This window comes from Aythya ferina, assembly GCF_964211825.1.
Source record: "Aythya ferina genome assembly, chromosome: 2".
Classification (NCBI taxonomy): domain Eukaryota; kingdom Metazoa; phylum Chordata; class Aves; order Anseriformes; family Anatidae; genus Aythya; species Aythya ferina.
The window spans coordinates 23065327-23082788 of NC_140297.1; the positions used below are offsets into that span (position 1 = coordinate 23065327).

At 40.4% G+C, this 17462-nt stretch overlaps 1 protein-coding gene across 4 annotated transcripts; it reads right to left on the reverse strand.

Moving 5' to 3' along the window:
- Positions 1 to 6160: 6160 nt before the first annotated feature.
- SRI (sorcin) lies at positions 6161 to 17462 on the reverse strand. Of its 4 annotated transcripts, none has more exons than XM_084508045.1 (8): positions 17327 to 17457; positions 13135 to 13218; positions 10001 to 10070; positions 9279 to 9322; positions 8139 to 8286; positions 7873 to 7986; positions 7173 to 7231; positions 6161 to 6519 (listed from the first exon to the last, which is right to left on the reverse strand). In XM_084508045.1, the coding sequence occupies exons 4-8, from the start codon at positions 9294 to 9296 to the stop codon at positions 6493 to 6495; spliced, it is 366 nt and encodes a 121-aa protein (XP_084364171.1). In that variant the 5' UTR covers positions 9297 to 9322; positions 10001 to 10070; positions 13135 to 13218; positions 17327 to 17457; the 3' UTR covers positions 6161 to 6492. The 4 variants fall into 4 exon arrangements, with proteins under 4 accessions (XP_084364171.1, XP_084364170.1, XP_084364173.1 ...); XM_084508044.1 differs by lacking the exon at positions 17327 to 17457 and adding an exon at positions 13742 to 13881; XM_084508047.1 differs by lacking the exon at positions 10001 to 10070 and having other exon boundaries at positions 17327 to 17462.

A 17462-nucleotide genomic window follows, 5' to 3' on the forward strand; every position in this document is an offset into this window, starting at 1 on the left:
GGGCTATGTCGTGACTGGAAGTCTAGTTATGAGCTCTAAGTTTAAGTTAAATAAACATTGACTTTCTCTTTGATGGTCTACAGTGAGAACATCGCAAACCTTTCATTTTTGCAAAATTCTTCAGCAGAGAATTTTGCATCAAGTTTGTAGCTTGGAGATCTTGTCATGGCACAAAACCTGAACTGTTTTCAGGTTCAGCTCAGGAAACTGGGCTGTGAGAGCCTCTAAAGCCATTGGAGGTCAAAGAAGAAGTTGCTTGCTTGCATTTCTGTGGTTTAAAATGCAGTGTGTCGAAAGCTGCCAGATTTGTAACCTTGAAGACTGCGTATATTTTTATCCATAGTAGTTGGTTACACTGGCAATAGCAATATAAATTGCCGCATAATACCTCATCCAGTCTACAATAGAGCACTCGTATTGTCAATAAGATAACTCAGTCATTTTGACTCATTCAGACAAACTTTTATTTTTCTTTTAGTTAAATTAACTAGTTTTTTGCCAGCTATGCTGTAGAAACCTGTTGAAGCGGGTGGTGGTGGTGTGTAATGTCTAATACATTACAAGTATTTGTCCATAAGAACATACAACCAGCAGGATGAGCTATACTTAGCGTTACATATTTTAACATGTGGGAGAAGATCTTTGTATAATTTAAAACAAAATATCACTAACTGATGGAGACTGAAAGTTATAGACCGTGTCCAAATAATAAGGCTACACAGTGATGCTGCAATTTAATAACTAAAAAGCTAGTTATGGATTTGTTAAGAATTTGATTAATCCATGCTATTGCCTTTTGATGAACATACTCAGGCATTATACCCGAAATAGTTAGGACTGATAATTTACATATAATTTTGTGTGACATGTATCTTTGAAGACAGCCACTTCCAAATGGTTTATGAGTTTTGTTCTTGATTTATGATGTTGACCCTGCTAAGCTGATGTACTCACTAGATAATTTTGATTATGCTAATGAACAACTGGACCTTTGGGCTATAACCTGAAGTAAAAAGAGAAAGAAATTATGTCAGTAGCTAGTGTGCTTAAGTCCTCTTACCTGAATCACTGTTGCTGGTTTTAAATGAATTGAGGGGTCAACATCAATGTGACAACTGTTTTCAAAACCAGGGCTATGAGTAGGTACATAGACAGGCATGCACGTACTACAAATTCAGACCAAATTTATATTTGTTTCATTAGTATCATGGACACTCGCAACATGATAAAGACTCTTGGCATGTGAGAAGAGAATACATCAGGACACAACGTGACACAGTAATGAGAGTCCCTAATTCTGTGGGATAATAGGTTAGCTCTTAGCACTTGCTCTGTCATCAGATCCCATGCAGAACTGTTGTAGCCAAACTTACCAAATTCCAGTGTAAAACTGAGCAAGCTGCTGTTCCCTTCTTTTCCATCCCCCTTTTTCTCCTACTGAAAAGCAAGCCCATGAATGATAATTACACCCCCTAGCAGCCTCATGTTGATTGACTAAGATCAAAAAGATCAAAAAGATCAAAAAGTTGCCATGTGAGTTGCCTTTCCACACAAGATAAGGTCTTTCCAGTGCTATTATATCTTTTGCTCTTGCTACAGTATAGGTGAAAGATCCTCATGCCTCATTTGCAATTTGCACTGGTAAAACCATTTGGTGGCTGTCATCTGGTGTCTTTCTCATCCTCTAGCATTTTGGAAGTATAAATCTATTCTATCACTGTGAACCTAAAATTCATGCTACATGCTAATTTTCTTCCTCCAACTCTCAAAAGTATCCACTTCTTCCTCTAAGTCATCTGAACATCCATATCATTAGTAGACTGTGTAACTTTATCAACCACAATGTAAAGTTGATTTACCTCATTTTTAAGAGCTTGAGCATTCTGTTCTCTGATGCCAGTCTGACCCCACTATTTGCCTGGCTTCCAAACCATACAGCATTAAACAGCAATAGGGGATTTGATTTCAATCAAATTTCCCGAAGACAAATATAAATAAATGGCACGTTTGTACAGCTTGTCATCCCGTGACTGCATGGTGGGGTGAAGTTCCTATATGTAAATAGCTATCATGGAGCTATAATAGAGCAAGAAAAAGAGGAAGACAGTGAAGCTGATTGTGTAGATACAGTTGCAGTATAGATAGGACTTCTAAGTGTGACTTCACCTGAAACAGGAAATGAAGTGTCTACCATTGACACTAAAAACTCCTTCGACCCAAATATTTTCCAAGTTGGCTTATGAAAAATATTTCGGTACCTCAGGTATGGATGCTGATGTAAAAGCTTTGGAAACAGTAGCTCCTACAGCCAGCAGGTGGTGTGTTGTCATTCCAGAGCAGTTTCCTGCAACCGATTAGGAATGCACTACAATAATCAACACAAATATGTTATCTCAGACAAGTAACCAAAACGAGCAGTGAAAGTAACTTCAGAACACAGAAACGTGTTCAGTTGCTCACACTTAAGAAACTCTGTCCCTCACTTTCAAATTGACTCACCTGGCTGGGGCTGGCATTTTTAGTTCTCTAAAATCCAGCCTATAACCATTTAAAAATACTTTAGCTAAGCCAGCTCTAAATTGTTTGAAAACTTTGGTTACATAGATGGGCCATAACTGCAATATAACTCAGCATGAGATGAGGAAGATTGGTGAAAAGAAGTGCAGAGCAATTAAAAAGAAACTTTCTCTAAAGGGAGAAGCAGAGGCGTCACACTATTTTTAATTACAGGAGCATACAGTGTCCAAGCAACAAGTTTTTTTTTCTTTTTTTTTTTTTTCTTTTTTTATGTTTACATATCCTCTAATAAAAAAAAAAAAAAAAAAGTTTTGGTTAAAAAAAAATCTTAACTTGAGGCCTTAAGACCTTATATATTCTAACTTTAGCATGGAGAGTCTATTTTTACAACCAAATTAGGAATTCTGTATATAGGCCTGACTGACCATGTAAGTATAGTGGTGCTAGCAGCTAATCATGCAATATTGTAAGGCTCTGTATAACAGTAAATGCTGATTTATTTTGAATATTGGTACAAGGACTCCTGCTCACTGCCTGTGTAGAGTATCTAAATATTTTATGCTTGGAAATACAGTCCAGAACATATTCAAACTGTGAATATATAACCTGATTTTTCTTTTCTTAAGAGTAAAGATGTATTACAATAGGTAGTGTTTTATATAGAATACAGTACTTATTTTTATTGTTGCATAAAAGCAAATTATTTTTTTCAGAATAGCAAAGCATTACAGAATTTTTAATCTGCTGGAGAAAACACTATTTACAGTATGATGTTCTTTCAGCAAAGCTTTGGGGGTGGTATATATGGATTGGCTCTGCCAGCTTCATTTTGTGCTAATGTTTCTCTTGGGCATTGCTGTAAGAAAAAGCTATTTTTTCACTCACACTAGCCCTTACTGGTAAAACATTCAGAGGCAAGGAGAATTGTGTTTCACCACTGGGGCTGGGCTAATGTTTGCAAAACCAACCAATCTACGTCATATTGTAGTCTTCGCTAATTAAAATCCTTAAAAAATTGTACATGATGTAATAGAAACATGATTTTGACAAACACCAAAATGAAGCGTTGCAATTTACAGCTTTTGAGCTTTGAGTGTGATATTTTTGTCATCAACATTACAGGCATTGGGCTGTTGAAGTGAATGAATCTGGCTTTCATGTAGCTAAAAAAAAATGTTGCTTTTTATAAAATAAGATCATTGTAATTTGGTTCCAAATTCCTGCTCACTTTTAATAACAGCATCACAGTATCCACTTCTCTGAGAGTATTTAATACAAATGCCTGTGGTTTTCAATGTTACTAACATATTGTAACACCAGTAAAGTGACTTTCAATGAAAAGGACTGTGGTGTTTCTTCTTCTTCTTATACTTAAGTTCTTACATTTAGCACATCTATACCCTGTGTTAAAGTTCTCTCCAAGTAAAAAAAAAAAACAAAACAAAACCTGAATGCGTGAGGAAAAAAAGGCTATTGGCTAATAATAAAATGGAGATGCTGTTTTTCAAACTACAGTTTTGATACTGATCCTGTGAGCCTCCTGATCTTTGCCTTAATGTCCCACTGTTCTCAACACAAATCTAAGATTACTGTTCCTTAGGTACGCATGTGTGAAAGCAACCTAGAAAAAACTATTTACATTTTAAATCACTCCCAATTGCTTTCATTAGGATCAATAACAGTCACCCCATTTAGTATCATAAAAGTATCCTTCCCACGATGCCATCTGGGAAAGAGAAGAACCTTAATTCTGAGTTATAGATGTGTCTCTCTAAAGCAGGTAACTTAAATCTTCAGACTGCTTACTGAAACTACATTAATGGGAAAGTAACTTTTACGTAGTTGCTTTTTTTTTTTTAGTTAGATGACAGCAAATACTGAGGTCACTTCTTAGTAACCTTATTGATTATTTTAGTCTGAATCTAAAAGTGAAAGATCTTATTCTGTCAGTCTGTGTGGGCACACTGGGTTTTTGAAATGCTCATGAGGAATAAAGGCAATGTTTTCTTTGGTTAACCGGAATTTCTTCCTGGTTCTGGAGCTCTTCATTTTACAGGTTTCTGTTTTGTGTTTATATCATGATCCATGAAGATGACCCTGTTTGTTCACATTGTTCTTGCACCATTTTGCAGTCCAGTAGCCTATGAACTATCAGTTCAACCTGGGAATAAATAAAGTGAGGAAGAATACTTGGAGTCGTTACTGGTCCTCTTCCCTCATTGCTCTAGAGAGGTGTCGTATTAGCACCACCACCCTCCATCAAAACCACACACAAAATACCACCCTCCCCTTCCCTGAAAAACAACAAATAAAACCACAAAACCACATCTCAACTTGGTACTTTTCAAAAGCAAATAACCCGTCTGTTTATGCAATAGCTGTTTTAACAAACTGCACCATTTTTGTATGGTGCGGTTCAGCTAAATGCATTTTTCAAGCCAAGCTTTTATGTGTAGGTGCATTTTGATCCCACATATTATTTAATCATTCATTCTCATATTTTATGGCGTAACTTCGTACGTATAGTGAATTTTCTGGGTATCCCAGACTAATTAATAAATAACATTTATCTACAAGAAATATGTTGTATTCATTATTGGCTGTTTTCTTTCATGAGTAGTTTCAGGCCTGTGGTAGGGGTGACCCCAGCCAGCAGCTAAGCACGTGCCAGCTTCTAGCTCACTGCCTGCCTGCCCCAGCCCTAACAGAATGGGGGAGAGAATTGTAAAAGGAAAAACAAATCCTTGCAGGTCAGTTTAATAAATGAATGGGAAAAAAGGAGGGAGCAGTCACTCACCAATTCACCAGTTCCCTCCATCAGATCAAGACCCAGCAACTCTCCAAGCAACAGGTACTTCAGAGAGACTTATCATAGTTTATTGCCAAAGATGATGTTACATGGCATGGAATATCCCTCAGTCTGGGGCAGCGCTCCTGGTTGTGCCCCTTCCCAGCCTTTTGCTAACCCCCAGCCTACTTACTGGGGTGATGGAGTGAGAAAGAGAAGAGCCTGAAGCTGTGCAACTGCTAAACCACTGGTGTGCTGTCACCATTGTTCAGTCACAAATCTAGAACCTGTCACCCTGTGGGCTGTTATAACGAAAACAAACTCCATCATAGGCAGGTGGGAAGGGTTTTGACCCTTGTACATTAGTTGGCATATAAAGGCAGGAAGGGTAGGTGTTAGGGTTTAATGAGGAGATAAAAAAACATTAACTGATGTCACTGAAGTCTGATAGCTTAAAGTTTAAAGGTCAGTTAATGTATAAACTGACACAGTACAGTTCTTATATGTTTAAAAACATTGTATATAGGGACATAAACAGACCAAGAAGTTACTAGAACAAAAGCTCCATATATAAGAGCACAATGCTGAAAGAGTTCTCTGGTATGTTTTATCTCATCCCTGCCTATAAGACATTTTAACAGGCAGTCATACGCTCAATGTGTGGTGTCACAGACTTCATCTTGAAAATACCTAGCTGTCAAAACAAGCAACTTCAATTTTACTGACGTTCTTACAGAGAAGAGCAAAATTCCAAATGCTAATGCTTTCAGTTTGTACATCTGTCCTACACTACCAAAGACAAAAGAATGTGTCTTATCTTCTGCCATCTGCATGGTATTAAGACAAAAAAAATTGTAAGTTTCACTCCAGGAACTTTTTTTTTTTATTGAATTATAGGGAAGAAGTAAACACATTACAGAAAAACTTAGTATTTCCGTAATTGTGGTTATTATACATAGTGACTTACAACTTTAAGAAAAAAATCTTTAATAATTACAGGGTGAAAGTTAAAGACGACAGTACATGATTACTTGATATTCATTATCAAAACTAAAAAAGTGTGTAAAGCAATACATTCATAAAATATTAAAATTTCCAATATTGAGATACACAATCATGGGAACATTTGGCAAAGCAAAACATGAACTGGAATGGTAATTGTGATCATCCACAACTTCCTTTTTGATTTAGATGCTCATAACACACTGTATGAACTGAAAAGAAGAATAAACATTTATTAGAAATAGAATACAAGTTTTCTTTTTTCTCCTGCTTTTTTTCTGTAAACAAATTCAGTCCTTGACCAACAAAGCTTTGAAATAACTATTTGCTAGTTTTCATACGTAAATTAAACCAAAAAAAATCTCCTGAACAACAACAGCACAGGACTACTTCAATCTACTGTTCTCATCATCTTGCATAGATACAGTCAGGAAGGAAAGACCCACAAGCCTGACTGAGTATGATTTCTGTGTCCATTCCACCACTCTCCCCAACCTTTCCTGGGAAAAATGCCTACCAAACCTTAAAACAAAATTAAAAGTCAAAGGAAGTGACGTTAGCAAATGACAGACTTAGGTCTTCTTGAACCATACTAGTAAGGAATCTGTATTAAATGCATAATGAAATTGTAGGAATCTACACAAACGTGTACAAACTCGGTGATAGAATACTCAATTCCAACTCTTTTACCTAGCTGAACTCTGAAAGAAGAACTGAATAAAACAACCCCCCCAAACCATTGCAGTCTCTTTCCATTAAATAGGCCAGTCAGGCACAAACTGAAATTATTGCTGTTCATCTTCAGTTTTAGGTTTTTGCTTAGTTTTACCCCGTAAGTTTAACTGATTCATTGAAGTTCACTTACATCATCATACTGGAAATTCACAAAACCCTGCTGAGACACATCCCTTCTTCTAAAACATTCTGAAAAAAATATTAAAAGACAAATCAAGAAACTGTCTATTTTTACAAATGCATTCTACTTAGATTTCATTTTGGTCAAATACCTAATTGAAAATGCTTGTTTGTAATAACAGAAGACTAGCCCATAGCTTATACTACTCCTCATATTACAATCAACAATTTTATGTAAGTTTCTCACCTTCCTGAATTTTATTCTAAAGCAAAACACAAGGTTCAAGGTTCCAAGATGGAACAAACTGGGAAATGACAGCGGAGCAAAACAAAGGCAAGTAAAAATATAAAAATCCCCAGGCCACATAAATGAGAACTCACAAAGAACACAACAACTCATTCTAAGACTTAACTGATCTTCATATTTACCATATACAATGCTTTGCATTCCACTAGTGAATGCAGTTTCCCAATTTTGATAACATAACTTTCCTAATCTCTGGAATAAAGCTTATACTAGTCCATTTTTCAATGCGGATCAAAATAATCAATTTATAATTGTTATAGTTCTGCCTGTAAATTCCATTGAAAGAAACCTATTTTGCATTACATAAAAGTTAAAGCTGAACTTGAGATACCTGAGTAATCAGATTTTATAAAATAAAGACATATTTCAGAGATGAAAGTAACAAGGCTATAATCCAACACACCAGTAAGAGCTCTGAGCTTCACACAGCAGGCAATGTAATCGTCAAATGTAATCTTTCCACGAGTGCTGTATCGCTTTGTGATTGCGGTCACTGCCTGAGGGCTCAATCTAAATCCTATTTGAAAACAGAAAGGCTGTATTGAAGACAGGTAGGTTAACACAATCCAACATTTTTATTGGAAATACCATGTGTCAGTTATTACAGGATAATTGGTACCGGGGAATGTTGGAAATCAGCATCAGATGCAAGGAAGTTTCACGACTTACCCATATTTGTCAAAGCTTTCTCCAGTTCTTCACGATCCACTGTACCACTTCTATCACTGTCAAAACTCATGAAGTGTTGCTTCCAGCCATTGACCACAGCCCACAGTTCTTTAAACTCATTAAATCCCAGTGTGCCAGACAAATCCCTCTGATTCCAAAGCTAAGAAAAAGTTTCCTTGACTTCCAAAATTAAAAAAGTCCTCTGTTAAATGGAAATTAGTATTTTTATCATCTGTAGTTAAAAGCTCTTTCTTTGACAGTTAATATTAACAGTATTTTGACTACTCCTTCTGACAGCAAACTAGAGCATCTCACAGCACTGACAGAGTAATACCACTGACCAAAACCAAATGTCATCCATCCACACTTCTCATTGAAGCCTGATAAAACTATTTGCTCTTTCTGAATGTAACTGAATTAACATATTCCCCTTTTATCTGCTGCAGTCCAACTGTTAATGGTAAAATACATATCTGAAATAAAATTAGATGCCAAATAAGAAAATAGTAAGTTAGAATAATATCAGATCTCTGGTATCTATAGCAGTTTGTTCCAGGTGACCTATCAGTCCTTCCAGTTTAATTTCAGCTTTTTTTTTTTCTTTTTAAACAGCAAAAAACACTTGAACATGAGAGCCTAACTTTCAAACTCCAAAGATTCCATCCATCCTTGCACAGTGTACCTACGTTTTCCACAGGTTGTATGGCTGAATGCCATTAGATACTTGAATTTGACAATTGAAGGAACAGGATTTAGGGGGCCTTAGAATACATTTAGGCTGCGTAGTACAGATGCCTAATTCATTAGGACATCTATGATGCTGTCTAATTTCAAAAGCACAATGAGCTATTTGAACAAACCTCCATTCTGGGCTGTCAGATCTGACTTTTCATACATGCAGTGGGGAAATAGTCCCCTAGACTTAGAGACCCCCCCCCCCCCTTGTTATAAATAGACCAGTCACTGACAGACAGATTTGTTACAATTATTTCATCTTGTAAAATGAATAAGAACGGAATTTTGTTGTCCCCGATCATAATATGTATTGGGTACAGGCTGGAGGGAAAATACAAAGCACTTTCACCCTCTTATCTTTGCTTACATAATGCAAAAATGTTTATATTTCATAATAAAGGATACATCCAGCATTGATATCATGAGCCTGCAAGTCTCAACGTTGAAAGCTGTTTAAATTAGAAAAATGAAAATGTTATATTACAAGAATGGTTTTCAGTTTTGTTCATCTAAATGCAACATTTTCAGTTGCTTATTTTTATATATGTCTAAAAATATTATGATTTCTTCCACTGTACACAGCCATGCTATGTTTTGATCCAAGCAAGAGCTTTTAATCACTACTTGTTAGAAACACTGACAGCAGACAATGTGGAGACACTTCAAATTCTATATAAAATTAATTTGCTCTTATATCAATCCATAAAGGTTTTGGGTTTCAATCAAAGTGGTCATTTATATTTTAGCACAGAAACCACTTTAGCAAGGTACTTTGCTCTGCTTTATGAACCAAGCACTATGCACCCTGGCAGAGGTGTTCTGCCACAGAATGTTTTAGTCGATAACCAAGTTCACCTTCCAAACCAAACACCTTTTAAGAATTGTCTTTCCATTACAAAACACTTCTGCAACTCCCAGCTCAGCGGCAGGAACGAAGGCAGTTGAGAAGGGAAACCCTATCCACAAAGAAATACAGAGAATTTACATTTCAAAGTAGTCTGTATGGAAAGAAAACCATGCAAACAGAAGAAACTGCAGAAAGCACAACTAAAAGCATTTTCTAGTAGATGGAATAAGAATTAGTGCACTCAAGCGCTTTTGTTTGTTTGTTCAAATTGTTAACTTACGTTTATACGCTCCTGCAATCCCTGACTGGGTGAGACATCTCTGTAGCTCATCAGCATCTATTTGTCCATCCTTTCGATAACAGAAGATGTATCAGCTATTGCTTTCATTCCCTCTCCCAGTTTAGTTCCTCCCAGTACCTGCTCCCTTTTCAGTAGCATTAATTTACCCTTTCAAGAAACAACTGATTACCCCCCTCTTTATGCTATATGACAAACTGCCTTTGATAACTTCTCTCTAATGAGGTTTCTTTAGTTGATATTTTTGCAACACACACTAGCATTCAAATCTGGTGATCTCAAAAAATGAACAGGATCAGCAGATTTCCTCTAAAATTAATGGCTACTTCTTTCAGTTTAAATTAGAGATTTATTATGATCTCATGGTTACATAGGAAACCTAGAACCCATTACAAATCTTTAAAGAAAAAAATTGCTTGGTAATAATAAGCAAAACAAACAAAAGAAAGCAAAGGATTTGGAAAGAAAAAAAGACACTGAAAAGATACCTATCTGTGCAATCTAAAAAGAGACTCCCTTCCAAAGCATCCTTCTCAAGCCAAATAAAACAGCAACTAAGTCATGGAAAGCAATGAGCTGTCCAAAGTGGAAGTGCAACACCAGGCCACATTCCTCACACACCCAGCATGAAGATTTGTTGACAGAGAGTTTAGAGTATAATGTGATCTCATTTAAGGATGCCATACTACACCTGCAGACAGCAAAAACAACACGACTTTAGGGTAAAGCATTAAAATGGGGAATAAAGAGTTGCTTTGCATGCAAAGCAAATTTATTTGCCTCAGCATTTTCCTAAGATTTTTAAAGCCACTGCACAGAGATATGCTACTAATCAGCCTGGTTAAAATGACACGGGCAGCTAACTTTCAGAAATGAAGTAACATTTATAGTATATTAACCACTACTTTCTCCTAAGTGACATTTTACAAGGTCTGGAAAAAGAGCAACAACATTTTGATTCTAACATCAATAGGAGTGAAAAAACAGAATTGCTTCTGATCTACTCTATCATCAACCACACAGGTATAATAAAAAATTACACTAACAAGAAAATTCAAATATAAATTCAATTAGGCATGCATTGTAAGAAACAAGCATCTTTAAAGACCTTGTGGATTTGGTATCAAAAGGCAGGATCTGTATAACTTCATAACAGAAAGCAGGACAGAAAAGCATGACTTTTATTTTTATCACGATTAACAGTACTGTGAAGGTCCTTGGCCTTCTATTTATTTTTCTCAGGTAGAACTTAAGGAAACTATAAAAGGCACAGAGGCTTTGCAAACAGATTAAAAAGAAAATTATTAGTTCCTACAAAGATAGAGTCAATTCATTTAATAAATCTGATTTTTTTCAATAAACAAAGGCAATTAATTCCTCAAACAAAATTTCTGTTGTAAACTATTTCAAAGGAAGCTCAGAGATATTATATATTATTTAGACATAAAAACTGCACAGCAGCGAACCAAGATGAAAAACTTTACTAATTCTAAAGTAAGTTCTTACAGAAAACTGTGAGATGTGGCTTTTTGCAGACTTGCATGGCTATAAAAACAACTGATAAGTCATCTGTTTGATTTCACTGTCTCCTTGCAGGATTTTTTACCAGACAACCACTGGTCCCTGAAATAGACTCTGCTGATATCAAGGCTAACATTTCAAAAGCTGCCCAGTTTACTCAAATAAGGAACAACTCTGACATATAAAAGGTATTTAGAGTACTAACTTAAATACTTTAAGTACTAACTTGATCACACCCATTAGCTCACTGGGTCACCAGCTTTTGGTGACCATGCTGCACATGAGTAGTCTGGCAGTGGTCTGTGCTTTGCTGAGGTCCAGCTCTCGTCACCTATTCTCCACAGCACTGCATCCTGTTTGCTGTTATCACCCTTTTTCTTTTTAAAACAGGAGCTTACTCATTTTTCCAGCACCAGTTACAGGCTCTACCTAGCACATTATCTGGTGGCACCGGATACAGAAGCATCTGAGCTGGCAGCAAACTGTAAGCACACATTCAGCAGGATTTAGATTGGGCTACGCCTTACTGGACAGGCCCATCACATTACACACCATTTATTCCAGCATTCACCTTTATTACAAAAAACATGCAGTTTATGTATGCATGAGCAATGTTACAGAAGTAACACGCAGACTGTAAGATGCATTATTAATTCAAATGAGTAACAGAGAACAAAAAGCAGTAAGCCAAATTACAGTCTTAACCTGGGAATTTAAACATCACTAGTCTGCTGGATTTAAACTTCCAGGTTATGGTTACGTGCACCTGTGGATATCAGATCCAGGAGCAGAGTTTCAGATTTCCACACACCCTATGTTCACAATAAATAGCTTTGTTATTTGTACTGCCAACAAAGACAGAACTTCTAGCTCAATAAGTTTAACTCACTTGCTCCTAACCTTTGCAACCCATTTCAGGAATTACGTATTTCTAGTAACATCCACAATTACACCAAAATAACTTATGCCATGAAATTTAAAAAAATAAAAAAAATGCAGTGCAGACTGACAAGGGAAAAAAAAAAAAGAGGCCTAAAATAAAAGTTGTGAATGCCTTTTCCTCTTAAAGAGTCATCACTCTCTTATGAACAAACCCTGATATTGGCACAGATAAAGACTGCTATTCCATTTGTGAATCCATTAAGCCACTTTATCATGCATCTTCTTGTTAGCATTTCCCACTCTTATTACAAAGATCTCCACAGCTGATGTTCCCCATCACTCCTGGCCTCCTTCTCCAGAAACAGCATTTCCCAACCAATGGCTAAACCACAATTCAGTTCCAACGTTTCCTGTAATATACAATTACTGAATAGGCTTATACAGGAACTATAGTCTGTACGTGCATGCAGCCATACAGTACATACTATAGTTGTATATAGCTAGGCAGTAACTATTCAGTTTGAATAATATTAACTAGCTCTTCAACCATGCTGACGCATTCTAGCAGCCAGGTAAGTGAGACCAATCAGCTTTTTCTTTTGAAAACCTGAAACTACAGAGCTCTCCCTACTGCTAATGTCATGTAGAAGTTAGAGAAGTATTTTCTCTCTATAGAAAAGTATTTCCAACAAATGAATAACATTTAGGCTTACCTGCCCTGCTACGGCAGCAAAATAACCATACAAAGGATCCTGGGCTTGTCCAGGGAACGCTGGTCCTCCTGGGGCTCCACCATACTTTACAAATCAAGAAGAAAAATGATTAGTTTTAAATTAATGCTTCAGTGTAAGAAATTGTACTGCCTGTACTTAAGGCTTAACATGTGTTTTTATATACATAGCACGTTAAAAAGTCTAGACAATGAAAAAAACGCAGTTCCTTTAGAAAAGAGAGCACACAATCTGGGGATTGGTAAACTCATGTAGTACAATTTAAGCACGTCAGGGTTAAACCTTGCACAGGGACAAGCCGCTCATCTGGAGGCAGTATCACATATCCCATCAAGCTTAAATTTTAAAGCCTAATACTAGTAAAAACGCGATCCTGAAGATTAAGACTAGCAATGCACCTCTGACTTTTATTTCCTGCTTCAAAAAAAAAAAAAAAGTTGCGCAAGACAGACCTCAGGGGAAAGCACTGGGGAGAAAACACGCATTAACATTCAGCTTGGAGACTGTTCTTTAACATAAGTGGTTCTTAACCGAAACGCCGTGAGGTGACTTCATTTTGTTGGCGGTCCCAGCCCCCCGCCCCGCTCACCCCGCCGTGGTAGAAGCCGCCGCCGGGTGCCGGCTGCCCGGGGTACGCCATCTTCTGCTCGCCCCTGCCCCGCCCAGCCTGGCCGCGCCCCACAGCAACCACAGGGCCGGCCCGGGGGGAGGAAGGAAACCACGTAGGGCCGCGGGCTCCGGGAAGAGCCGCCTACAGGAGGCTCGAAGCTCTGCCAGCCCTGCGAGGCAGCCGCCTGCCTCCTGGCAGCGGGGCAGCGCAAGGGGGTGCTGTTGGGAGCTGAGGGAGACCCCCAACACGCCCCTCCGTTCCCGGTGGTACATCCGCAGTCGGGTGGGCGGGCATGGCACTGCCTCAGGGCTTCCCTTTCCCTCCCCTCCACCTGGTGGGCACCCCGGTGGGTGACTCATTTGGTTCAGGGCGAAAATAGTCATCCCTATCGTGCCATTATCTGCAAAGTCATTTGGAGAGCACTGGAGGAGTTCACCAGAGAATCACCCATGCTGATGGCAGGTTGCTTTTAAGTCACCTGTCTGTGATTTTTGACATGGCCATAAAGGCCACAAGCTCCATGGTTTTTATCTTTTGTGCATATACATCATGCATGTCACAGAACGCATCGTTATGTCAAACACTTCTTTTTGATGATGCTGTAGATTTCTCTTCAAAGTCAAGATCTAAACCTGGTCCCAAATAAAAGAATCATGGAATGATCTAGGTTGGAAGAGACCTCCAAGATCACCTAGTCCAACCTCTGACCTAACACTAACAAGTCCTCCACTAAACCATATTGCTGAGCTCTACATCTAAGCGTCTTTTAAAGACATCCAGGGATGGTGACTCCACCACTTCCAGCCCATTCCAATGCCTAACATTCCTTCCAGTAAAAAAGTTCTTCCTAATATCTGACCTAAACTGACCCTGGCACAACTTTAGCCCATTCCCCCTTGTCCTGTCGCCAGGCACATGGGAGAACAGACCAACCCCCATCTCGCTACAGCCTCCTTTAAGGTACCTGTAGAGAGCGATAAGGTCACCCCTGAGCCTCCTTTTCACCAGGCTGAACAAGCCCAGCTCCGTCAGCCGCTCCTAATAGGCCTTGTTCTCCAAGCCCCTCACCAGCTTTGTCGCCCTTCTCTGGACTCGCTCAAGCACCTCGATGTCCTTCTTGTAGCCAGGGGCCCAAAACTGAACACAGTACTCGAGGTGCGGCCTCACCAGAGCTGAGTACATGGGGACGATCACTTCCCCAGCCCTGCAGGCCACACTGCTTCTGATACAAGCCAGGATGCCATTGGCCTTCTTGGCCACCTGAGCACACTGCTGGCTCATATTCAGCCGACTATCAACCAATACTCCCAGGTCCTTCTCTGCCTGGCAGCTTTCCAACCATTCCTCTCCCAGCCTGTAGCTCTGCTTGGGGTTATTGCGCCCCAGGTGCACGACCCAGCACTTGGCCTTGCTGAACTTCATGCAGTTGACCTCAGCCCATCGGTGCAGCCTATCCAGATCCTCCTGCAGAGCTTTCCTACCCTCAAGCAGATCAACACATGCACCTAACTTGGTGTCCTCTGCAAACTTACTGAGGGTGCACTCAATGCCCTCATCCAGATCATCAATGAAGATATTAAAGAGGACAGGCCTCAGCACCGAGCCCTGGGGGACGCCACTAGTGACCGGCCTCCAACTGGATTTGACTCCATTTACCGTGACTCTTTGGGCCCGGCTAGCCAGCCACTTTCTAACCCAACGAAGCGTGCGCCAGTCCAAGCCAAGAGCAGCCAGTTTCTTGAGGAGAATGCTGTGGGAGACGGTGTCAAAAGCCTTGCTGAAGTCAAGGTAGACCACATCCACAGCCTTTCCCTCATCTACCTTTCATAAACCCATGCTGACTGGGCCTGATCACCTGCTTGCCCTGCAAGTGCCACGTGATGACTCTCAAGACAATCTGCTCCATGAGCTTCCCTGGCACTGAGGTCAAACTGACAGGCCTATAGTTCCCCGGGTCTGCCCTCCGGCCCTTCTTGTAGATGGGCGTCACGTTTACTAGCCGCCAGTCAACTGGGACCTCCCCCGATAGCCAGGACTGCTGATAAATGATGGAAAGCGGCTTGGCCAGCTCCTCTGCCAGTTCTCTCAGTACCCTTGGGTGGATCCCATCCGGCCCCATCGACTTGCACACATCCAAGTGCCGTAGCAGGTCACCAACCAGTTCTTCGTGGATAGTGAGGGCCACATCCTGCTCCCCATCCCCTTCCACCAGCTCAGGGTACTGAGTATCCAGAGAACAATTGGTATTGCCACTAAAGACTGAGGCAAAGAAGGCATTGAGCACCTCTGCCTTTTCCTCATCTTTTGTAACAAGGTTTCCCCCCGCATCCAGTAAAGGATGGAGATTCTCCTTAGTCCTCCGTTTTGCGATGAATTATTTGTAAAAAGATTTTTTGTTGTCTTTAACAGCAGTAGCCAGATTGAGCTCCAGATGAGCTTTGGCCTTCCTAATTTTGTCCCTGCACAGCCTCGCTACATCCTTATAGTCCTCCCTAGTGGCCTGCCCACTTTTCCAAAGATTATAAACCCTCTTTTTTTCTCCTAAGCTCAAGCCACAATTCTCTGTTCAGCCAGGCTGGTCTTCTTCCCCGCCAGCTCGTCTGGGCACGTGGGGACAGACCGTTCCTGCGCCATTAAGACTTCCCTCTTGAAGAGCGCCCAGCCTTCCTGGACCCCTCTGCCCTTCAGAACTGCCTCCCAAGGGACTCCACCAACTAGTGTCCTGAGCAGCTCAAAGTCAGCCCTCCGAAAGTCCAATACAGCGGTTTTACTGGTCCCCTTCCTGGCCTCGCCAAGAATAGTGAACTCCACCATTTCATGGTCACTCTGCCCAAGACAGCTTCCAACCACCACATCTCCCACCAGTCCTTCTCTGTTTGTGAAGAGAAGGTCTAGCGGGGCACCACCCCTGGTAGGCTCACTAACCAGCTGCGTCAGGAAGCTATCTTCCACGCTCTCCAGAAACCTCCTAGACTGCTTTCTCAGGCCTGTGTTGTGCTCCCAGGATATGTCAGGGAAGTTGAAGTCCCCCACGAGAACAAGCGCCGACGATTTCGCAACTTCTGTCAGCTGCCTGTAGACCTCCTCATCCGTCTCCTCATCCTGGTTCGGCGGTCTATAACAGACCCCGACCAGGACACTAGCCTTGTTGGCCTTCCTGCCGATCCTAACCCAAAGGGACTCGACCTTGTCATTCCCAGCCTTGAGTTCCACAACATTGAAAGATTCTCTAATATAGAGAGCCACACCACCACCCCTTCTGTGCTGCCTGTCCCTTCTGAACAGCTTATAGCCAGTCATTGCAGCACTCCAGTCATGAAAGTGGTCCCGCCACATCTCCGTGATGGCAACCAAGTTGTAGCCTGCCTGCTGCACGATGGCTTCCAGCTCCTCCTGTTTGTTACCCATGCTGCGTGCATTGGTGTAGATGCACTTCATCTGGGCCACTGCCTTATCCCCTGGCCTTGCCATTGTTCCCCCTGGCACAGCTCCAACAAGCCCTGAGCAAACAAACAGCACCGCCATTCCACGCCTCCAGTCTTTGTTGCACAGAAAGTCACTTACCTCTGATTGCTCAGACTCTGTTTCATAGCATGGCAGGAAGATCCATTCTCTTCCAGTTGCTGGACCTCTTCAGGAAGCTGTCCCCAGATGAGACCCAGGCCTGAAGGGAAGATGACAGACTTTCTTCATACTGCTT